Source organism: Pseudorasbora parva, chromosome 8 (assembly GCF_024679245.1).
Source record: "Pseudorasbora parva isolate DD20220531a chromosome 8, ASM2467924v1, whole genome shotgun sequence".
In the NCBI taxonomy this organism is placed as follows: Eukaryota; Metazoa; Chordata; class Actinopteri; order Cypriniformes; family Gobionidae; genus Pseudorasbora; species Pseudorasbora parva.
Window position 1 is genome coordinate 37877705 of NC_090179.1, and position 23936 is coordinate 37901640.

General features: G+C 38.1%; 2 protein-coding genes across 4 annotated transcripts; both read right to left on the reverse strand.

The window, feature by feature from the left end:
• Nucleotides 1-169: 169 nt before the first annotated feature.
• On the reverse strand, nucleotides 170-12345 carry tmprss5 (transmembrane serine protease 5). 3 transcript variants are annotated; one of them, XM_067451149.1, is made up of 13 exons: nucleotides 12131-12345; nucleotides 10489-10633; nucleotides 10229-10327; nucleotides 9955-10068; nucleotides 7983-8118; nucleotides 5875-5988; nucleotides 5737-5780; nucleotides 5478-5640; nucleotides 3497-3681; nucleotides 3300-3398; nucleotides 1596-1738; nucleotides 1322-1474; nucleotides 170-1233 (listed from the first exon to the last, which is right to left on the reverse strand). In XM_067451149.1, the coding sequence occupies exons 1-13, from the start codon at nucleotides 12131-12133 to the stop codon at nucleotides 1225-1227; spliced, it is 1407 nt and encodes a 468-aa protein (XP_067307250.1). In that variant the 5' UTR covers nucleotides 12134-12345; the 3' UTR covers nucleotides 170-1224. The 3 variants fall into 3 exon arrangements, with proteins under 3 accessions (XP_067307250.1, XP_067307249.1, XP_067307252.1); XM_067451148.1 differs by having other exon boundaries at nucleotides 170-1474; XM_067451151.1 differs by lacking the exon at nucleotides 5737-5780 and having other exon boundaries at nucleotides 170-1474; nucleotides 5478-5627.
• Nucleotides 12346-13379: 1034 nt separating this feature from the next.
• On the reverse strand, nucleotides 13380-23225 carry LOC137084740 (E3 ubiquitin-protein ligase TRIM39-like). The gene is made up of 8 exons (XM_067451147.1): nucleotides 22920-23225; nucleotides 22461-22543; nucleotides 21724-22277; nucleotides 19890-19985; nucleotides 19296-19529; nucleotides 19076-19214; nucleotides 18449-18475; nucleotides 13380-14466 (listed from the first exon to the last, which is right to left on the reverse strand). Exons 2-8 carry the CDS (start codon nucleotides 22519-22521, stop codon nucleotides 13925-13927), a joined length of 1653 nt encoding a protein of 550 aa, XP_067307248.1. The 5' UTR covers nucleotides 22522-22543; nucleotides 22920-23225; the 3' UTR covers nucleotides 13380-13924.
• Between the last annotated feature and the right edge of the window lie 711 nt (nucleotides 23226-23936).

Below are 23936 nucleotides of genomic sequence, written 5' to 3' on the forward strand. Positions count from 1 at the left end.
TCGCGTGCCAAACTGCTGAAATCTGCTGACTTTGGCGATCCGAATCATTGGTCGATTCACTGATTGATAACCGTTTTATAAGATTATAATCTTTATTTGAGGATTGAACACAAACACGGAAGAGAAGACAATGCTGAATAAAGTCGTAGTTTAACCCTAACCCTTTAACTTACAACAACAACAACAAAATCTTAATGTTGCAGAGATAGCACAGATTTTGCATCTGAATTGGTAATTACACCTGCACAAATAATGTTGACATTAATGTTTTAAAAATAACATTTTGAAAATAGAAATATTAATGAAAAATAAAATAATACGTCTACTTTTAAATATAAAACTGAAATCAAAACACTTCATGAGTGAGTCACGTCATCATTTATTCAGCTGATTCATTTAGTAACAAAACACATTGGTGAAACAGAAAAACTTGAAGTCATTTTATATTAACTTCTTGTGTATAAAATCAATATCACGTTTGCAATCATGCTAATATTCTTGAAAACATCGTTCTTGCTCTTGTGATATTGCTTAATTATATTGTATGTTATAGCCTAATCTAAAAATCTCATACAAGTACTTTTTTGCAGACATATCTTGAATTTTGTGGGCATTTGTATTTATTTTGGGCATTAATTTGAGCACCTCCTGCATTGATTTTGAATCCGGCATGGCAGTAACAAAATAAATCATATTAGAAATAAGTTATTAATAAAATTTTAAGCAATACGTTTTAAATCAAATCAAATTGATGATGTTGACAAATGAATCAGAAAATGCACCAGCAATTTTGGGATGTGTGGCCTTGGCCGGTCTTGAGATAAAATCCAGAGTCCTCTGTTAGTCTGAGACCAAGTCAAGACCAAGAGCTTAACAAAAGACGATCTCGACGAGTACTATAACACTAGTTCAGTGACGCATGAAAACTAAAAACAGGAATTAAGTGCCCATTACGGTTAGGATGAAGAATTGAATTTAAATTTTTTAAAAACAACAACAAAAAAACAGAACAGCTCGCACGTTGTAAATATCAAACGTTTATTTTAAAACCACAGTTTTCTTGTTAAGTACACAACAGTAAACATGTAATGTACAGACATCTAAATGTAATCTTTACCTTGTTTTGTAAATGTTGAGGCTTTACATAATAAAATATAATAAATAAAATAAAAAGCCACAGGTCAGGATATTCTTCTCTTCTCTTCTACTATCAAACATCAGTCTTTAGTAGCTCTAGGACAGGAATCAGGATGCAAGAGCACAAAATGAAGTTAAAAGCTGAGTTCATCTTTCATGGGTCATTGTCTTTTTATTTACTCACCTCTACAATCTCATATATCCACCCTAAAAACTCGGCCACTTTGGTATAAACCCCTGGATGGTTTGGCTCAGCACAGCCTGTTCCCCAGCTAACAACACCCACCAGCCTCCACACATTTTCATCCTGGCAAACCAGAGGGCCTCCACTGTCCCCCTGAGAAAATGAAGATCCATTACTACATATTTTTTTATTATATATTGTAGATGCCTTTTTGTGAAGCAAAGAAAAAAAAACCTTCATGGCATGTATTTTGAGTAACATACATGGAGCTCACCTGACATGCATCTACTTTTCCCTCTGTATATCCTGCACAGAGCATTCGGGGGGTGATCTCTCCATTGTACATGCAAGAACTATTGCATTTCTTCGTGCTTATTAAAGGTACAGGTGCCTCTTTGAGAACCTCTGGTATATGAACTTCAAAAAAGAATAGACATCATTTACATTTACAATTAGTACAATGCCTTATGGCAGATTTTAACACTACTAACTCACAATTTGAATTGATATAGTATTTATGTCAAGATTTTGGACTTGTTTTGGCCACTAGAGGCCCTCATTGTGTTTCATTTCAATTTTCCCAGCCTTGTATCATGTGTCATTGTTTTCTTGTGTCTTGTTTCCTGCTATGTAAGTTGTTCCGCTCCTCAGTTCTGTGCTCAGTGGTTGATGTATTGATGGGAGAAACTAAGCTTTTTAGAGCGTGGCATCAAATGTCTGCGAATGTATACATTTGATCTGAGATCAGGTCAAATAAACAGATCAGGCATAACATTATGACCACTGACAGGTAGTGAATAACACTGATTATCTCTTCATCACGGCACCTGTTAATGAGTGGGATATATTAGGCAGCAAGTGAAAAAATGTCCTCAAAATTGATGTGTTAAAATCAGGAAAAATGGGGAAATGTTTGACAAATTGTGATGCTAGATGACTGGGTCAGATCTTCTCTGAAACTTTAGCTCTTGTGGGTGTTCCCGGTCTGCAGTGGTCAGTATCTAAGTGGTCCAAGAAAGGAACAGTGGTGAACTGGAGACAGGGTCATGGGCGGCCAAGGCTCACTGATGCACGTGGGGAGCAAAGGCTGGCCCGTGCGGTTCAATCAAACACACGAGCCACTCTAGCTCAAATTACTCAAGTTAATGCTGGTTCTGTTAGAAAGGTGTCAGAATACACAGTGCATCACAGCTGTGGCCTCTTTCAGCAGGATAATGCTCCTGCCACAAAGCATAAATGGTTCAGGAATGGTTTGAGGAACACAACAACGAATTTGAGGTGTTGACTTGGCCTTCAGATTCCCCAGCTCTCAATCCAATCAAACATCTGTGGGATGAGCTGAACAAACAAGTCTGATCCATGGAGACCCCGCCACTCAACTTACAGGACTTAAAGGATCTACTGTTAACATCTTGGTAGATACCACAGCACATCTTCTGGGGTCTAGTGGAGTCCATGCCTCAATGGGTCAGGGCTGTTTTGGCAGCAAAAGGGGGACCAACACAATATTAGAAAGGTGGTCATAATATTATGCCTAAGAGATAGTCGCCCCCTAGTGGAAAACCATTTAAATGTGAAACATTTTGAAACAGTTATGACACAACAAAGCATCATTTACTGGAATCGCATTGAATCAATGGTTCAAAACAAATGATTCACACAAGTTTTGAAGCTTCACAAAGCAGTGTTTGTACCCCTATGGGTTGTACACACATACGTATGCTCTCTAGGTTGGATTTATCTTTTGACACTTCTGCATCCTCTTTTTTTCTAGCTGTTTGTAATGATCCGGTGTTACTATTTGGAATTACTTCATAGATTGTCTTGTATTTACTTTTTGGACTTTAAAGACAATTTAAGTGTGGTCTTGTTTCTGCGCTTGGGTTCTCCACCTTCTCCTGTTTTCAGCTTTAGTTCAAAGTCTGGTCCTGACATAATTCTATAGACTTGTAAATATGCATTTGAAGAATAAAAATACCGTCATCTGGCTGTGTATATCCCCAACCAGAGATCCAGCACTGGGTCCCTCCTGGAAGATCATGGTCATACTGCGGTAGACACACAGGTCTGATGGTGTCTAAATATGTAAAGAAAGAAATAGCAGATAGGCCTAATGAGATACAGGACACACAGTGGCACACATACTGTACATGTGATTAATAAAGTATCGGTCACCTGAGAAGTTCAAAGGGGTTCTTAATTTCACCAAAGCGATATCATTGTCGTGAGTCCTATGGTTGTAATTCTTGTTGTAGACGATCCTCTCCACAGCAAATCCTTGGAATTGAGCCAGTTTAGCTGAATTACTGGTGACAATACCGGCATAAACCACCCAACTGGACACTTGAGGTAGCCTGTAGCTTCAATAAGCAAGCAAATCAAATCATAAACACACTTTAAGGGTTAGTTCACCCCAAAATGAAAATTTTCATGATTTACTCACCCTCATGTCGAGTGAATCGTTCTCTGGGATGCTTTATGTTAGATGAAAATTGAACATAAAGAGTTTTATCTCTAAAAACAGATTAGCTTTTAATGCTTGTCTATGGGGCACAGAGTAGTAAAATTAAATTGCTAGTTAATATCACTAACAAGGCTCAAAATAGCCTCACACTAACACAGCAGCATAATGAGGGCCCCTACATACAAACCAAAGCATTGAGAACTTTGTAAGTGTACAAACAGTTTAATAAGAAGCAACTTTATAAAGACAGTACATTACACTAATACAAACAGCAGCCATCTTGGAAAACAGTCTCGACAAGTCGAGCCACGAACTGTGCTAAGTGAGCTGATCAATAGGAAGTTTGTGAAATCTAATTACATGGATATTTCTTTTATTTATTTATTTTCTCTGCTGCGTTCAATTCTTTCCAGAAACAACGGACCATATGAGATTCCAAGTCACAGTTCATTACTTAGCACAACGTTCGTGGCTCGACTCGTCGAGACTGTTTTCCAAGATGTCGCCTCTCCGTATACGCGTAATGTACTGTCTTTATAAAGTATCTTCTTATTAAACTGTTTGTACACATACAAAGTTCTCAATGCTTCGGTTTGCATGTAGGGACCCTCATTATGCTGCCGTGTTAGTGTGAGGCTATTTTGAGCCTTGTTAGTGGTATTAACTAGCGATTTAATTTCACTACTCTGTTCCCCATAGACAAGCGTTAAAAGCTAATCTGTTTTTAGAGATAAAACTCTTTACATTCGATATTCATGAAAACGCATCCCAGAGACCGATCTACTCAGTAACCATGTGTTAATTACCCCTAGGTTCATTTTTCACTGGAGTTGTCCTTTAATACAAGAATGGACCTTTTTGATTCTTGCACATCAAGTGAATATGCTTGAGCTTCTGTTTACCACAACTGATGTGTGAGTTGATAAATGTTTAGAGCCTAAATTCCATCTGTTCATCATATAAAGCGATTGTGTCTCTTCAGAAAATTTGGACAAAAGTCGCTCACGTTTCATCAAAAATGTCTTCATTTGTGTTCCGAAGATGAACGATAGTCTTATTGGTTTGGAAAAATATGAGGGTGAGTAATTAATGACAGAATTTGCATTATTGGCTGCACTATCCCTTTAATCGGCTTATAATAAATTAATTTGCAGAGCCCAGCATTTAACTATTGGAAACGTTACTGGCATTATGTATTATGTTGCAGTCTCTGTCATCTATTTAATCCTGTAGCTTTTGTATTCACTCACTGCACCACATTCCAACACTACTGTCAACAACTACACAGTTCCAGTGGGTGTGTCTCACAAAAACATGTCCTTTTGGGGTTAAAACATACTTAACCCCAATATTATAACCCTTGTTTTTTTTCTTGTTTAGATTGAGGACAAACAAGTCATGTTATACTTAGTGACCATGAAATAAAAAATTTAATTTGTATTTTTAATTTTATGGAATATTGCGGTATTTACTATAAAATAATCATCCATGCACAATCAAAATAACTTCTCCGCCTTTTTGCAGCGACACTCTGATGACGTGTTTACTGCCACCAGGGCGGACAACCTGTCACTTATTTGAGAGTGCTAGATTTTTTCTCGTTTGAGAAGCCGGATATACATCACAAAAGGGAAAAAAAGACTATTGCAATTTCCATTCCATGGCAATTTTAATGTAAACGTAGAATCTTACTTGTGGACACAATGAGCAGCTGTTACTATCCACTGGTTAGTGATGATGGATCCTCCGCAGATGTGCCGGTTACTGTAGTAGAGACTCACTTGCCAGGGCCATCTGCCCAGAGTGGCTTCCACTCCTCCAATAATCCTAGGTAACTTTGCTCTGGTCCCACATTCTATAATAAAGCAAATTACAAGTGATCAGACTCAGTCAGACAGCATATTTGGATAGTATGTTTTATTTCATACTTAATTATTAAGTTAAGACTCACCAAAACATTTTAATGCTATAACCTTTCCTGTACTACAGCTTCCTCTAGAGTAAAAAAGACAAAAAATTACTAAACGTGTGTCAATTGTTGTTCTGGAAACTCATGTCAATTAAAAGGATTAGTATTTTTCTTGATTACCTGAAACGCCATAAACTCTCCAAATTGCTTTGATGTTTTGAGGAGATTTGGACAAATCCATCTGTGTAGTTCGGCCCAATATCAGTCAGATTCACCCCTTTGTGCTTTGATAATCTGAAAGAAGAGGTTTTTTTAGCCACACTTGCTAAAAAAAATCCATTATTAAAATAAATTAATAAAACTATTTACATCATTAAAGGCACAATATGTAAGATTGTTTGATTAAAACTACTAGAACGTTATTATTTTGTTGACTTGTGCACTTACACTATCTCAAATTTTTCCAAGAATCTTTAAATCCAGAGAAATAAGCTATTTTACCTTGAACTCTGCAGACCCTGTACAGGAGTGACATCGTCATATCTATACTTTTAATTTTAAATGTCTGTGGAGGAGCTATATGATGTCATATGTGGTACCATTTGAAAGCTTAGAGTCTCTACTTTCTGGAGATATCCATCACTTTGGCATTTGTTTTAGAGTGATTTCACACCAGCACTTTTGGTGCGCACCCGGGTTCGATTGACGTCAGAGTTCGGTTTTGTTTGGATGATGTAAACGCGGTCTTCCGAACTTGGTGGTCTGGGGTTCGTTTCAGGTGAACTCCGGTACGGTTCGCTGCTGATGTGAACGCAATCGGCTAAATCGTGGAAGTGAACCGCTATTAATGACATATGAGTTGATAAAAATATGTGTTTTGTGTGTGTTTCACTCATATACCTGACAAGCGTCACTGACATACTGCAAGCAGAGATCTATATCTCATCTCTGCTCATCTTCAGCGTTCTTTAGAGCTTTTGCAGTGCATTCGTGGAAGATATACTGCAAGTGCCATTACGTACAGAAGCTTTGGTAACAAAACCAACAGTTAAAAAACAAAAATATAAAAGTGACGTGAGCAAAGCTATGCATTTCGCCGCTTCACGCGCACTGTCGTTACTAAGCAATTTGGGTAAACAGCTGCTGCTTTGATGACGCAAACGAACCCCGGTTCGGACCCAAAATTGTATTAGCTTAGACAGCATATACTTACATTTTTAGCAGTGTTTTATGTAACTTAAAAGGGTTTCTGTAAAATGACACAAACATTTTGAACTTTGTTCAAAGTATGTGTGTATGGGAAGCTTTTCAATTTGGGTATAGGCCGAATCCAAGTCCTGTTGTATTCTTTTCCACGGCTGTAGAGGTGAAGACAATAACTCCCATGATTCCTTAAAATCAAAGCGCCATCAAGCTACAGCTTTGTTTTTTGAATAAGCGATGAAAATGACATATTGTGCCTTTCACTAATTCTAATGTCATTGAAAAACGTCTAGCTGTTTACTGTTGCCATCAGGTCATGTTTACACTTATGCATATTTAAACAGTTAAATGCTCAACTTTATGGCACTTTCATTGTGCATCCTTTTTGGAACACTATATTTTTTGTGGAACTACATTATATCGAAAAGAGCAGCTTAAAGATCCTGCAATATATCTCCTATTGGCCTGGTTTCACAGACGTGGCTTGGATTAAGACAGGATTAGATTTTAGTTAAATTAGGATATTTAAGTAGCTTTTAAAAGTGAAGTGACTTGTAGCCAAGCATGGTGTCCCACACTCTGAATTTGTGTTCTGCATTTCAACCATGAAAGTGAACACACACAGCAGTGAGTAAATTAAACACACACCCGGAGCAGTGGGTAGAAAAAAAAACATCACTAGTGTGTGTCTTGAGACAAAACAATTGCATTGACATATATTTTAAAATATACTAGCGCAAGGTTATTTCAGTTAAAACAGCTCAAACATGCATTTTAGTCTGGGACTAGATTTAAGCCTTGTCTGTGAAACTGGGCAATTGAGTTCCACAGCTTGGAGTGACATGAAGGTGAGCAAATGATGACAGAATTTTCATTTGCGGGTGAGCTATCCCTTTAATATTCTACGAAATGCCTGCAATCAGCACACGTCATGCTTTGAATTACAACGGACTTCAAAGTACATTTCAACACTGCTGTCACTCTATGAATGCTTGACCTACAGAAAACAGCCACAGCTGGTACTCAAGTGGAAGGTGCTGAGAGCTGAAAGTGTGTGTGTGTGATTCAGCTTTCAGCATGCTCACCTCAGATAGCCCAGCTGTCGACATACGAGCGTTCCCAGAGAAGAGTTCCACCTCTCGTAACACACGGGCAGCCACGTCTGTAGCTTCTCCAGCTGGATCTCTAGAAGAGAGTTCTCCACACTGATCCTGTAAAACACTGAGTCCCATTCAGTCAAAATCACTCCTAAAACAACAAACTAGCACAGTCGATGACACTCACTGCTGTCATGAGATGTGATATTTTAAAGGATATATTTAAACAAAAATGTACTGTGTGGAAATTGTTGTATTTTGTAAACTCAGAGTGCATCAGTCATGAACAGGAACATTTACAGTATAATAAATACAACAAAAACAACATAATTTATATAACAGACCATTCTTTTCTTCCCCTTCTCTGGCACTCCAGACACACATAACCATCCACAGCAACCCATGCAGGGTTATTATAGTTAACTAAAAGTAAAACCATTACAAAATATATTCTGTGACTTAAAATGAAACAAACCTCAAAGGCACAGTATGTAATTTTCACTGCTAGCGGTCGCTAATTCAAAACAAAGGCGTAGCTTAATGATGCGGTGAATGAGCATGGAATTATGGGAGTTGTAGTCTTGACTCTTCACCTCCACAGCTGATGGACTCGGACAGAAATCATGTTCATGAATGAGTGAATGTGGCAAAGTTTCTGTCCGAGTCCATCAGCTGTGGAGGTGATGTCTTCATGGTATGAAGCAGGACACGCCGAGAGCTCTAGAGAGAGAACAATAATGAGAGAGACCCACGCGAAACACAGATCTCTGAGCTTTTATTAAGCTTTTACTGCAGTCGCCGATTCCACTCTTTTTGTTGCGTATGTGGGGTAATGCTGTTTAACATGATTAAAACAATCTTACTAAATACATTTGAGTGTGTTGAAAGTCATGTTATAATGTTACTCTGTGCCTTTCGCTCTGTGTATGAGACACTTGTTAGTATGAGATACTTGTTGCACTTATTATGATAGTAATAAAAACGAATGTAAATGACTGTTGCTATTTATTATATTATATGCAATTCATTTTCAAATATACTGTATGATGGAGAAAACTCTAACTGATTACAGTTGCTTTTCTGTCTAATAAAATACATAATATATTAAAGCATCTTTGGTGTTTCTGTGGTTTCTACGGAAATCAAGGGTCCCGCGGATATGACATCATTGACAGGCGACCCAAAGACACGGTCTGTAAAACTGGTTAAAATAGCTGATTTCTCTGGATTTAAACATTGTTGGGAACGTTTGGGACACAGGTCAAAAAAATATACACTGTAACATTGTTCTATTGTTTTTTTTTTTTTTTAATCTAAAAATCTTACATGTTGTGCCTTTAACTCAAATAAAATAATGTATTCTATTACAGCTAGTTGCTACAGCAACATATTTACATTTAATTTAGAACCTAAAAACTGAAATAAAAATGAAAAGTATATAGACATATTACAAAAATAATGATACAAATAATAACAACTCACAAAAAAATAACTTCCCATAGCTCTTAATGGGGGTAGCCAATACATAAAAGATGAACAGATTCTCAATGCTATATGAGTGAATGAGGGAGAGCACGATTAAAGATGAATGATTCACAAGAATGAATCAGAATTTGCATTGGTACACACGAGAGAAAGGGGTTTCGCCATGTTTGACTAGCTCAGACGTTAAAAACAGCAGTGTAACGTTAAAAGCATACTGTAAAGGTTGCACTATGTTGAAAATTGCTGAACTATCACAAAGTTAGTACTGTCAATTCTCTCACTAGTTAGAAAGCCCACTTATTTTTCACAAGTTTACTTCTCTTGTTTATGTGTTTGTTACAGCTTTCACTGGGCATTGTTTATGTCACTTTGTTTGCAATGCCAGTGAGTTTGGATGAACGTCCACTCTGCTGTTTGCCTGCTGTGTCTCTGTTGTTTTTACTGAGTCTGCACACAAAAAGCATGGGACAAATACCTTTCCTGGGGTCTGTAACAGAGATGTCCTCAGTTACGTTGCAGAAGGACGCGTCTTTGGAGTCTCCAAGGCTCGCAGGGCTCTGAGCTGAATTAGGCCTTAAGAGAATTTTCACTGGACAAAGACATGAAATGTTCACAGCAGAAATATTTCATTTTCCTCTGGTTTCACAGACAAGGATTAAGCCTAGTCCCAAACTAAAATGCATTATTGAGCAGTTTTAACTGCCTTAGCTTAAGATAAACTAACGCTTTTGAATAATTTAACTTCTTACCTATAAACCAAACTCCAATGACAACACCTCCCAGCAGACACAGGACACACAGAGCTGCAAACACTCTCACCAGTTTATGGGCCGACACTTTGCCAGACACTAAATGAAATAATAGCAATAAATGCTCATGGGATATCCAAAAAGCAAATGGCAATACTGAAAACCATGGAGTATGATTTTATGAAGAGGATTCAAAATGACCCTTGCACACGTTTTTAAAGGAACAGATGTCCACTCAGGTGTGTTAGTAACAGACTTGCCTGGATGGACAAACTGCAGTTCTCTGAGCCAGGTGCGATTATTCTGTCCCGTCTCAACCTTGTCCACCTGCAGATGCTCTGTATGGAAAGACTGTCTGACCACCACAGGATTCTCAATCACTGCCACGGCATCTCTACCGAGACTCTGTAAGATATGATCAGTCCCAATCTGGTGTCATAAATAAACCAAAGCAAATTAACCATTGACTTGTGTTTCGAATAAAACCCCTGTTTGTAGCTTTCCTAAATTCAAATGAAATCCTGACATACTTTGTCAAAGTCGGTACAGAACAACAGCAGCAAAAAACATGGTCAAAGCTAGAGGTCTGTTTCCTACAATGCAATGTAAAATCATCCATCCCAGATTGTGGAAAAAGCATGACTTTTTTTGTGTGTGGCTAATTGTAAGTCATGTTTTAGATTATTTTTTGCATACACTGTCTACTAAAGAACTAAACTATTTCAGAAAATAGCACAGTTTAAAAAAGAAATGATCAAGGAGCACAAGAAAACACCATTAGATGCATAATATTTTGTTCTGATTTAGTGTGCTGATTTTGTGATTGAAGTGTTAGCATGTCCATGTCCAATTGATCGTTTTTGAAGTCATCACGCGTTACAGAAAAAAAGGACAGTAGCAATGCAATGATAACATTGTGAAGTTTATATTGTCAGCTTACAGGCTACAGTATAAACAGTCAAACCAAAAATGATTCCGACATCTTAAAATGTTTTCACATCATCACAGTTTATTCACTATTATAGTTTATTCACTTAATAACTGATACAAAGGTATTTTATGGATTACAATTAACCAATCAGCTGTCAGCTGTTAAATTTAAGTACACAATTAGAGGATATCAATTTAGGTCAACCAATGACTAAGCAATGTTTCATTTCGTCTGCATGTGGTTTGAAAGGTCACATTAGTAATTAAAGAAAAAAAACTTAAGCAAAAGCAAAACATGATCAGGACAAAGTGTCTGACTAATTTTGGTCCCAAATTATTATCAATTTTACTGGTAGTTTACAGTAAGAAGGATTTTTGGGTATTATATTTCAGTTTACTTTATTTTGCTATCCTCACACCCACTTGTAAAAAATTATATCTTGTGTCTAAATATATTTTTGGTTTGACTGTATATTGTAATAATGTTAGTAATGTTATTTGACAACATCCAACATTAATACGTTAAATTAACTTACCTTATAGCTTAATTAAAAAATAAATAAATAAATAATAATAATAATAATAAAATAAACACACACACACACACGCACGCACACACACACACACACACATTCCGACATCTTAAAATGTTTTCAAATTATCTGTATATATATATATATATATATAGTTTTATAAACTATTGTTATAATTAAATTGTATATATTTTTTAATTATAATAAACATGGTTTTCTACATAAAATGGTGCTTTTTCATAAAGAAAACACACGCAGCCGCACACACACACACATTTTATAAAGACTTTCGCCCAAAATATTGCAAAAATCTAACCTATGCTACACGATCTTATGACTCACCATAAACAACATAATGATAATTTCCAAATTATTAATAACTTTCCAAACATAATCATAATAAAGCTATGCTTCTGAATTTGAGTACAGTGGGACTCACCATGTTTTGGTTGTTTGGATCCAGGGGTTTCCTGGCGGCAGCTGCTCGGACTCTCTCTCATCCACTCACCTCCATCACAGCAGAGATGCTACACACCAGCAGCTGTCTGACCATTGAGCAGAATGCAACTCTGGATTTTCACTTCACAAAGAGACAATGAGGTCAGCAGCGGAGCAAAGAATGAACCCGTTGTTTTACCAAGGGGGTCATGGGGCCTATCCAGACTGCCTGAACCAGCCCTTTGTAGGGCCAAACATCTCCAAAGATACCCCCCTGTCACTGATAGGATACAGGCTGCTTATAGCACCACCCTCACCTGTGCCACAGACCTGACAGTTCACAGCTTCTGGGGAGAAGGTTGTAATTACAATATGATGAAAAGACTTATTGAAGGAACTTCAGACAACATGCTTATGCTGTAGATCAGTGATCACCTCGGGACAAAAGTCACATTTGGTAGGTCTATCACACTCACATCAGTATTCAACATTAGGTTATACATTTCCAATGAAAACAGTGTATGGAAAATATTACTTATATCCGTTCTTTAAAATTTTTTTAATGTAGAACTTTTCGGGTCAAACAAATTTACAAAGAATTTAAACTTATTATCTTATTACTATACACCCTAGTGATTATATTTTCTGGGGGATGTCGAAACCTCAGAGAGGTTATGTTTATTGTCACAAGAAATTCTGACATTCTCTTACCAGTTTTGTTGAGTTTCTCATCTAGAGTCTCCTGCAGCTGAATCAGAGATCTCATCAGAGTCTCCACACTCACGTGTGTGTCATTACTGATCTCAGTCCAGCTGCTGGTGTGTGCAGGTCTGCTCAGAGACAGGTAAATCTACAGCAGGAGAGAGCAGAAATCCCTCAGCATGAGGAGTGTTGTGCTGTGACGTGAGCAGACAGAAGGACCTACACTGACCTGTAGGAGGTGCAGGTGATCCTCAGTGTGTGAGAGCTGCTCCAGCTCAGCGTCTCTGTGAGCTCCTGCTCCAGCTCTTTAATGTTTATGTTTATTACATACCCTATTGCTCTGAAGGTTAATGAAACTCATTACAAAATGATGTTTAGGATTTACCCTGTTAGTGATTGTTGTAACATTGTCTGACATAACCACATACTGACGCTTTTATACAGAAAAGATTTCATTGTGGCTTTTGTTCTTCTGATCTGGAAACACTTAATCACATATTCTTTTATTAAGTTACTTCTAATTTTTGGTTTGATATACATTGCTGGTTGTCAGTAAGAATGGAGACAGTTTCTCCAATTGTTTTTCTACAAGATAATATCCTCTTTTTATTTATTTTGTTTATTGTAAATATCATATTCATGTAAATGGGAAAGAAATGAAAGCCCTCCTTTTGTCTACAATAAGAAATCACACGACAAAGAATAATTCAATGGAACAGTAAAGACGGTAAAAACCTCTGAACAGATTGTGAATGGATACCTCATAGTCTTGTTTACATAGGCATGCTGTTTTTTTTTTATTATTATAAAATGTCCTTCCCGTATGTACTGTATGTGATGGTTCCTTCAACTCCAGTTATAGAAATAAACATATGACTTTATTCAGATTTTACATGTAATTTCTCTTTCACAGCAGAAAAAATGGTCTGATGAAACATGTCTAAACCTTCATAAAAACAATGAAAATATCTACACATTATTAAAAAAAAAGTATAATTTTTTTTAAAATTATTTTAAATATCATCATTTAACGGCCACACGTATTCTTAGCACCAAACATTTGTTATTTTCATGTTCATATTTAGTGTAAAATTCATTCATTGCATCTGACTTGTGAGATGATCAGTGGTGCTGCATTTTTTTTATTATTACATGGGCTGAAGTATGGGTAGAGTTTCTCAGTGAAAGACTGACCAGTGAAAGAACAAATGAGAGATCTAGCCTCCACATCATAAAAGGAGACCAGACCCTCCTCATAATCCACAAACACACCCACGACCTGAGGCTTCACTATCAGAGACAGAGAGACAGAAGGAGATTCACGAGCCTTATAATGATTCCCATCCCTCAGAACTACAGTCCAGTATCCATTCTCAGGAGCTGCTGTGATTTTACCTTTCCTGTTTATGGATTCTCTGGCCACTCCTAAATCCCACTCAGTCTTTCCCTTTACCTGAACCTCAAAATAAAATCTCCCTGAGCTGAATCCCTCTTTTGCCAAAACAGAGCAACAAGTGTCAAACCTCTTGGGGTTGTCTGGGAGTTCAAGCTTAATGTCTCCATATGCTACTTGTTTTCCACCATCAGACAGGATGAGCTTTGGAAAAGCTGTATCAGGATCCAGAGTCACGTCCACTGAAAAATCAGATATAAATCACAACACAAAACAATGACTTGGGTGTGTAGATTTTGCTGTATGGCTATAAACTGTAGTAATGTAATGCTTTCGATTACAGTACAGCATATGTAGTATAGCATAAAGTACAGCATATGCAAACTGAATTTACAATGCAACGTTCTGTAATAATATTGTACCTATAAAGAATGTAGGTGTAGACAAGGTGCGATTTGCAGGGAGGGACAGGGGAGATTTCCGGTAGGGGATAAAATGTATCCTCCCCTCAGCAGTAATCAATGCTACTTCATATAAAATATACTGTATAAAATAAAGATATGCAACATGCACGTTTAAACGACAAACAATAGAATCAGAACTAGGATTTCCGCTCCTGTGATGAGAGATGACACACACAGTGCGTTTAAATTACGATCCTGGTTCCAGTGGCCTTAATCCATGCACGGCTTGTCACAAGAGGGACAATAGAACAAAGTAACTCTCTAATCAGTCACTGTGACTAATTTTAGTCTAAGTAATGTTTTGCTGTTTCGCAACTCTTCCACTGGAAGTTATCACTGGTGATGCCTTCACAGGAACAGCCGCAGGAATATTTAAATGTTCCGTCCCTGTGCCAGGAGGGCCACAAATTCCTCAGTCCTTGAGGTTCACTGCACCCAGCAGCATCTGGTTTCAGTGGCATCGCTTGCAGATGCTTACAGTTTCTGTGTAGAACTGCTACGTTCTGTGTTTGCACCATGTAAGATCTTTTGTAAGAAAGTAAATGTAAGAAAGTGTTTTCCAGCCTTTCTCACTGTCCAGTTTAAGAAGAACTTTCTCCCCAGGTTGAAGTTCTGGTAAAACACGAACAGAGTGTCTCCATAGAAGAACTTGTAGGATTCCTTTGCAGCTTTATCCTTCCACTCCATGGCTTTGTAATCAATGGGTTGAGGCTGGTGTTTTTCCTCAAGCATTGGCAGGTTGGTTCGGATCTGTTGACCTGTCATTATCAGGGTTTAGTCCAGTTGCAGCAATGGCCGTCGCCTGGTAGCACATGAGTGCCATATGAGGGTCAGGTTGGCTTAGAATCCGTTTTGCAGTTTGAACTGCTCTCTCTGCAGCTCCATTGGCTTGGGGAAAATGAGGACTTGAGGTTGTGTGGTGAAAATCGTAGTCTGCACAGAACTGCAGAAATTCAGCCGAGATGAATTGTATGCCGTAATCAGACACAAGCTCCCTGGGAATTCCCAAACATGCACTTACAAACATGCACCTCAGTATTTTGATAACATGGAAGGTGGATGGTGTTTAAACGTGGGCTATTTCAATGTTACGCAAGTAATAGTCTACAACTACTAAGTAAGTTTTACTATTCAACTCTTCAAATATGCAGCAATTTTTCACCAGGGACCAGCAGGCAAGGGGGTAGTGATCAAGGGTTCATTCCTTTGTGTAGGTTGGTGGGATTGACAAAAGGTGCACACTGAGACCTTCCTGTTAATATCATTACCTATTGCAGGCCACCAAACTGACATCTTTGCCCTCTGACTGCACTGTGATGCCCTTCATGAATTTGACGTAACACTTCCTCCCTCATTGACTCCGGAATGACAATCCTGTCCTCGTACAGGAGCAGCCTATTGACAACAGACAAGGAAGCCCTTGCAGTATGATAACCACTCAGCTGGAAGGGTATATGCTATGGCTTCACCTCATCCTCCATCTCTGAGCAGCAGTGCCCTCTAAGAGGATTCTGAGAAAGTGTGTCCACCACCACCAAACATTTTCCAGGGACATGCACTGCTTTCACATTGAAGCGCATGAGGCGCATTAGTAACTGCGGACACCATAATGGGGCCCGATCAATGTCATAAAAGTTAATGAGTGGGACCAAAGGTTTGTTGTCTGTTTGCAGGCAAAATTTGTCCAAGTCTTGAAGGTAGCGGGTGAACCGCTCACATGCCCACACTCAACCTAGACACTCCTTTTTCTATTTGAGAGTATCTGCGCTCCGCTTCAGTCCAGGTCCTGGAGCAGAATGCAACGGCACGAGCTGTATCACCATGGAGCAAAGCAGCTCCTAAACCAAAACTACTCGCATCTGCACTGACCATAGTGGGGTTCTCAGGATCGTAATATGCAAGAACAGGAGCTGTGGCTAACTTGCACTTCAATTTATTCAGAGCCTGCTCGTGAACTTCTGTCCAAAGCCAGCTTGCATCTTTCTTCAGTAGAGCTGTGACTGGCTGGAGCTATGTACAAAACTCTGGCGAATAATTAATTATTATTCCCAGAATTTGCCTGAGCTTTGTCATATTAGTGGGACTAGGCATATCAGTGATTGCCTTTACCTTGGTTGCCTCAGGCTTGATTCCTTCATGACTGATGGTGTGGCCGAAGTACTGCAGCTCAGATTTGTTAAAGTGACATTTATCACAGTTCAGTTTCAGACCTGACTCTCTGATAGTTCTCAAAACAGACTCAAGATACTCATCATGCTTGTTTTAGTCATTGCCATAAACAAGTATGTCATCCAAGAAAACTACAGTCCCTTTGTGTCCAGGTAAAAGTCTACTGATTTCTATTTGGAAGATTTCAGGTGCTGAAGTAATGCCAAACAGTAGTCTATAAAAAGAGAACTGTCCCACTGGAGTTAAAATTGTGGTCAACTTCACGCAGCTTGGGTCCAAAGGGATTTGCCAAAACCCTGAGGATGCATCCAGAGTAGAAAATACACAGGGCTCCTGAGAGTTTGGGGGCAATCTCCTCTAATGTCGGGAGAATGAAGCACTCGTTTTACAGCCTGATTCAAACGTTTGAGGTCGACACAAATACTGACAGAACCATTTCTCTTCACTACAGGCACCACTGGGGCGCACAATTCCATTGGTTCGGTGACTTCAGCGATTATTCCTAAGGACTGCATGCGCATCAGCTCCGCTTCTACCATAGGCAACAGGGGAAAGGGAATTCTGCAAGGGCTGGCGAGACTGTAAGGAGTGGCATCTGACTTAAAGGACAACTCCGGGAAATTTTTAAGTTTATCTTTAGCGTTATATCTTTGTGAGTACAGTCTATAGAAGAAAAAAAAAAAGATCCGGATTGGTCCTTGCAACACGGAGCTGTTAAAGTTAATGCCCAGAGCCCCCGCTCAGCTAAAACAACAGTTATAGGAGCATAAACGTAAAGGGTGTCTTTGTGCCTTTTAACAGACACAATTTTTATATTATTAAATTTGCCAACAACAGTTTCGTAATTATTTGCTTGTGAAGCTTCGGCAAACGTGAACAATCCGAATACCGCTTCGGCATCTTTGTTCATTGTATAGAGCAGGGAATTTACTTGTACTTCACCACTTTCCTTGTTCAGCTTCGTTGCGATGCGAAACCGGGAGAACCGCTGGACCCATGCAGGCCAAGTCGCAGGCTGTGCAAAGTTAAAAGCCTCTGGTGTGTTGAACTTGAACATTATCACTCAAAACTCGATGAATTTGGTTGTGGGTGTAACGTAAACTTCTGGCGCCATGTCACGAGAGGGAACACTGAAGTGAGCTATCAACTGTGCGTTTATTAAACATGCTGCATGAACTGCACAAATCAACACTGGCCCTTATGCTGGGCTTTTTCTCTATTTTGCCCCATCAACAGGTACAATTGATTTGCCAACATAATAAGGCAGGTTCCACACAAGACTTTTCAAAATGTTACGCATTTTTTAATTGTTTTTTCATGACATATTAAAGTTTATAAATAAGTGTTTTGGCACACCAGGCCACGACTGTCATAATAGTAGAATAAGTAACCTTTAGTTCTAAAATACTTATAGTATAAATCATTTGTTAATTTTCATTATAGTCACCCCTTTATTCCCCAAACTTTACATACTGTTCCCTTCTCTACACATACATACTTTATAGGTACACTATAATTACAGAGAGTTAGACTGTACATTTATTTTACTTATACATTCGGACAATGTGAACATGCACATCACAGAGTTTACCTGCATATTGCTGTATTCTCTTCATCACTGTGGAGACAAGGCCAATAAATGATTATGACAAGTTTTAACAAGTTTTACAATGATACAACAAGTACTCTGTGTTCAATTCCTGTTTTACAATTGACATATTAACTATTCCAAGTTTATAAATTAAGCAAGAATTACCCAATAGCGAAAAATAAATATACCAACATGGATCTAAAAGTCTGCTATATTGGAACAACTAATATTGTACTTAATGTTTTTTAGCAATCCAGAAGCAGTACTGAGGTTAAACTAAAGATACTTTAGTATATTTAATTGTACTAAAATTGAACTATTGCGAGTATACTTTAAGCATTCATTTAAATACTACCACTACAAATAGTGATATAAAAACACATTTTAGGCTTAACATTAAGAAATGTGCAGTGCAGTCCAATAAAAAAGTACTCCAAATACATTTTAATTTTATCAGTAAGTCAGTAAGCGATTTGTCAGTAAATATGTTAATGAATATGTACTATTCTTAGCATGAAATAAAAGCATTTAAAAAAAAAAAAATCAGAAAAGAATACAGTAGGACAATCATAGACGTATTGCTCAGAATGAAGACCTATGGCACAAGAAAACCTGACAATCTCTTACCAGTTTTGTTGAGTTTCTCATCTAGAGTCTCCTGCAGCTGAATCAAAGTTTTCCTCAGAGTCTCCACACTCACGTGTGTGTCATTACTGATCTCAGTCCAGCTGCTGGTGTGTGCAGGTCTGCTCAGAGACAGGTACATCTACAGCAGGAGAGAGCAGAAATCCCTCAGCATGAGGAGTGTTGTGCTGTGACGTGAGCAGACAGAAGGACCTACACTGACCTGTAGGAGGTGCAGATGATCCTCAGTGTGTGAGAGCTGCTCCAGCTCAGCGTCTCTCCTCTTTAGCTCAGTGATCTCCTGCTCCAGCTCTTTCATGAGCTCTTCGTTCTGCTTCTCTGCTGCTTTCTGCTTCTGCTCCATCATCTCCAGCAGCTCAGACTGACATCTCTCAATGGAGCCGATCAGATCAGTGAAGAGCTCAATACTCTCTGCTTTCTCTTTCTCTGATGTTTCCTGATTAATCAAGGAATGCATATCATTTTTTTTATTGTTGGCCTTATTAATTTTATAGGTATCATATAGGCCCTTTTTTAAAACATTTGTCCTAAATTTATAATATAATGGTTAGTGAATACAATGCCATAAACCACAATTGCATAACACCACCTGCAACAAGGAAAAAAATAGTCTTTGTGACCCGAGCCTTTAGTGGCCCACAGAAATCAAAAAATGAAACTCAAAACTCTGGGCACACGTTAGCATGAAATGGGCATATTTAGTAGCCATGCATGTGTTTCTAGATCTGTCATAAAGTCTGCATTGTTGACTATATGAAAGAGCATCATCTGAGCAGTAATATTTTCCTGAGCTCACTTTTTTGAGTTTTGCTGAGTGTTTGAGATCTTGAATCCTCTTCATTCTGTCCTGGATCATCTGCTGCACGTCTGTCTGCATCGTCATCAGCTGAGGCTACAGATTCCGATAAGTCATATCATTGAACATTATATTTCAGACCTTACAGATATTTATTTGTTTGCTGTTTGAACAAAGTTAAAGCATGTACAGTTTTGTTTAAAATAATAGCAGTACAATGTGACTAACCAGAATAATCAAGGTTTTTAGTATATTTTTTAATGCTACGTGGCAAACAAGTTACCAGTAGGTTCAGTAGATTGTCAGAAAACAAACAAGACCCAGCATTCATGATATGCACGCTCTTAAGGCTGTGCAATTGGGCAATTAGTTGAAAGGGGTGTGTTAAAAAAAATAGCAGTGTCTACCTTTGACTGTACAAACTCAAAACTATTTTGTACAAACATTTTTTTTTTCTGGGATTTAGCAATCCTGTGAATCACTAAACTAATATTTAGTTGTATGACCACAGTTTTTTAAAACTGCTTGACATCTGTGTGGCATGGAGTCAACCAACTTGTGGCACCTCTCAGCTGTTATTCCACTCCATGATTCTTTAACAACATTCCACAATTCATTCACATTTCTTGGTTTTGCTTTCGAAACAGCATTTTTGATATCACCCCACAAGTTCTCAATTGGATTAAGGTCTGGAGATTGGGCTGGCCACTCCATAACATTAATTTTGTTGGTTTGGAACCAAGACTTTGCCCGTTTACTAGTGTGTTTTGGGTCATTGTCTTGTTGAAACAACCGTTTCAAGGGGATGTCCTCTTCAGCATAGGGCAACATGACCTCGTCAAGTATTTTAACATATGCAAACTGATCCATGATCCCTGGTATGCGATAAATAGGCCCAACACCATAGTAGGAGAAACATGCCCATATCATGATGCTTGCACCTCCATGCTTCACTGTCTTCACTGTGTACTGTGGCTTGAATTCAGAGTTTGGGGGTCGTCTCACAAACTGCCTGTGGCCCTTGGACCCAAAAAGAACAATTTTACTCTCATCAGTCCACAAAATGTTCCTCCATTTCTCTTTAGGCCAGTTGATGTGTTCTTTGGCAAATTGTAACCTCTTCTGCACATGCCTTTTTTTTAACAGAGGGACTTTGCGGGGGATTCTTGAAAATAGATTAGCCTCACACAGACGTCTTCTAACTGTCACAGTACTTACAGGTAACTCCAGACTGTCTTTGATCATCCTGGAGGTGATCATTGGCTGAGCCTTTGCCATTCTGGTTATTCTTCTATCCATTTTGATGGTTGTCTTCCGTTTTCTTCCACGTCTCTCTGGTTTTGCTCTCCATTTTAAGGCATTGGAGATCATTTTAGCTGAACAGCCTATCATTTTTTGCACCTCTTTATAGGTTTTCCCCTCTCTAATCAACTTTTTAATCAAAGTCGCTGTTCTTCTGAACAATGTCTTGAACGACCCATTTTCCTCAGCTTTCAAATGCATGTTCAACAAGTGTTGGCTTCATCCTTAAATAGGGGCCACCTGATTCACACCTGCTTCTTCACAAAATTGATGACCTCAGTGATTGAATGCCACACTGCTATTTTTTTGAACACAGCCCTTTCAACTAATTCAACTAATTGCCCAATTGCACAGCCTTAAGAGCGTGCATATCATGAATGCTGGGTCTCATTTGTTTTCTGAGAATCTACTGAACCTACTGGTAACTTGTTTGCCACGTAGCAATAAAAAAATATACGAAAAACCTTGATTATTCTGGTTAGTCACATTGTACTGCTATTATTTTGAACAATACTGTAAATGTTTGACCTACCCTTCTCTCTCTGCTTTCCTCTTCTACAGGAACAGTGTTGTGAGTCTTGTGGTTTGTCACAGCGCAGAGCAAACACACACATGTCTGATCATCTCTACAGAACAGCTCCAGAGGTTTCTCATGTTTCTGACAGATATAGTCCTCCAGATTCTCCACAGGATCGATCAGTTTGTGTTTCTTTAAATTTGGGACTCTCTGATGAGGCTCCAGGTGAGTTTGACAGTAAGAGTTTTGACACACCAGGCACAACTTCAGAGCTTTCATCTTTATATCATCACAGATGTCACAGAGAACCTCAGATGTACTCTCACCAGACTTTCCTTTAAAGAGGAGCACAACCTCTCTGAGTGCTGTGTTGATCTTGAGGTCGGGTCTTTTACTGAATGGCTCTTTACATAATGGACATCTGTAGGTCTGACTGTTGTCCCAGCACTGGTTCAGGCAGATCTTACAGAAGCTGTGTCCACATGGAGTGCTGACTGGATCAGTGAACACATCCAGACAGATCGAGCACTGGAGCTCCTCTGCCAGAGGACCACTGGAGGAGGACAGAGCTGAAGACAAAGATGGAGGAACACAATTTATGATTTGGAACTGATTTACACATGAAAATGATTAAAGCAAAAACACATCAATAATTAGGCTAGCAATTAGTTGGCTATTATATGGAGAAAAAAATAATAAAGTAAGACTCGATCAGTGTCATTTGACCTGAGTTCTTTCTTTCAGTTACTGACTTGTTAGCGGTCTCTCCAGACTCCTCTTGGCCTCGCTTTGTTTTGTTGATGATTCTGCCATTGCTCTTTTCTTCTCTTTAAGCCTATATAGGACAAAATCACCACACATAACACACAATTAGCACAACGTTTTATCCCACTCAACAGTTGTAGTAAAAGGTTTAACTCATAATGTAATAAAAATGTTCAACTTCAGATTTCCCTTCTGTTTCTTAGTCTGAAGTTCATTCAGGCTACTTCCTGGTTCTTAAATCCTGACAACACATAATTATTTTCTTTAAAACCAATCAAATTGCGTGCTATCAATACAATTCTACTATCAATTCAATGAAGCAAACTTATCAAAATTTTGAAAACTGGTTGTGTACTTCACTAATGCATAAATCCTGGTTTTGTTAAGCAGACCATTAACGCTAAAAACATGTCCTACAGTAAAATTGTATAGCTAATATCACTTACCTATTGTATGAGCAGTTGTCTGAGATTATCTGAAACAATCTTCTGTTGTTTAAGAAACGAAAAATAGTTCAGTAGTTTTAGACTGTTGTGTTGTAGTTTAGTTTCACTTTCACTAAAGCTCTCACTCGCCCGCAATGATGTCATTTCCATTTTTCCTCATGGAACACAACATCATTTAACTCTGTATTGAATGTTATATTGCAGCTACGCTACTGTAGAAACCCTCTTCCATATGAAAAAATATAAGTCCTCTCAAATTCAATTCAAAAGTTATTTGGTGAGCAGAGCACTGCATAACTATTTACATGTTTGAAAAGACTCACCACAAGTGTCGCAAATCACATGTTTTCTGCAGGGCTTTTCAGCAGCACCATTTTTGCGCTACAGTAGGCTACACACAAAAACAGGCCTACAAAATAAGCGACCCATGTAGTTCGATTCACGAATTTTTTTTTAATGAATCTTGAATTTTGCAGCTTTAATGGTTTGAATTACAATCTTGAATAAATTCACCAAATTCATCAGAGCAGCTTTAGTATTAACGTATGACTCATTTATCAAACACTAAGAAAACACAGGCTACTACTGCTAGGCCTATATAATTAAGTACATCTTATAATTTTTGTTCATCTTTATAATCTTCATCTTTAAAGATAATCATCTTTATCTGTATACTTTACAGTCCCGACTTTGTTGAGGATTATCCTAGTTTAAAAAAATAATAATGTTATGATAGTTTTCCATAAGCTATAGTTATCTAGCCTACTACTATGAAATTGACAAGTCAACCCAGTGTAGGCTAAAAATAAAATAAAACAATGTTACCTAAAAGAGAAAAAAATGCATTTCTCTCATATTTCCCTCTCAAATGTTTGGTGGGTCTTTAGAATGATCTCTTTAGGTGTGTCATGTCATAAGAAAGTTCCCTTTATGCTGAATTAGAACTGCTTACAGATGCTTAAGTTTAATACATTGGTTCAAGTGTTTATGATACTTCATTAATTGTATTATGACTTC

Bases quoted from the DNA above. Each gene is read 5' to 3' on its own strand.
- LOC137084740 (XM_067451147.1), bottom strand. From the start codon at position 22,521: ATGGCAGAATCATCAACAAAACAAAGCGAGGCCAAGAGGAGTCTGGAG. The intron at 19,530-19,889 runs GTGAGCTCAGGA...TTGATTAATCAG, and splicing joins ACTCAGCAAAACTCAAAAAA to GAAACATCAGAGAAAGAGAA. The intron at 19,215-19,295 runs GTCAGTGTAGGT...CTCCTGCTGTAG, and splicing joins ATCATCTGCACCTCCTACAG to ATGTACCTGTCTCTGAGCAG.
- tmprss5 (XM_067451148.1), bottom strand. The intron at 1,739-3,299 runs GTATTTTTATTC...TCTTTTTTGAAG, and splicing joins ATATACACAGCCAGATGACG to TTCATATACCAGAGGTTCTC. The intron at 1,475-1,595 runs GTGAGCTCCATG...TCATTTTCTCAG, and splicing joins GAAAAGTAGATGCATGTCAG to GGGGACAGTGGAGGCCCTCT.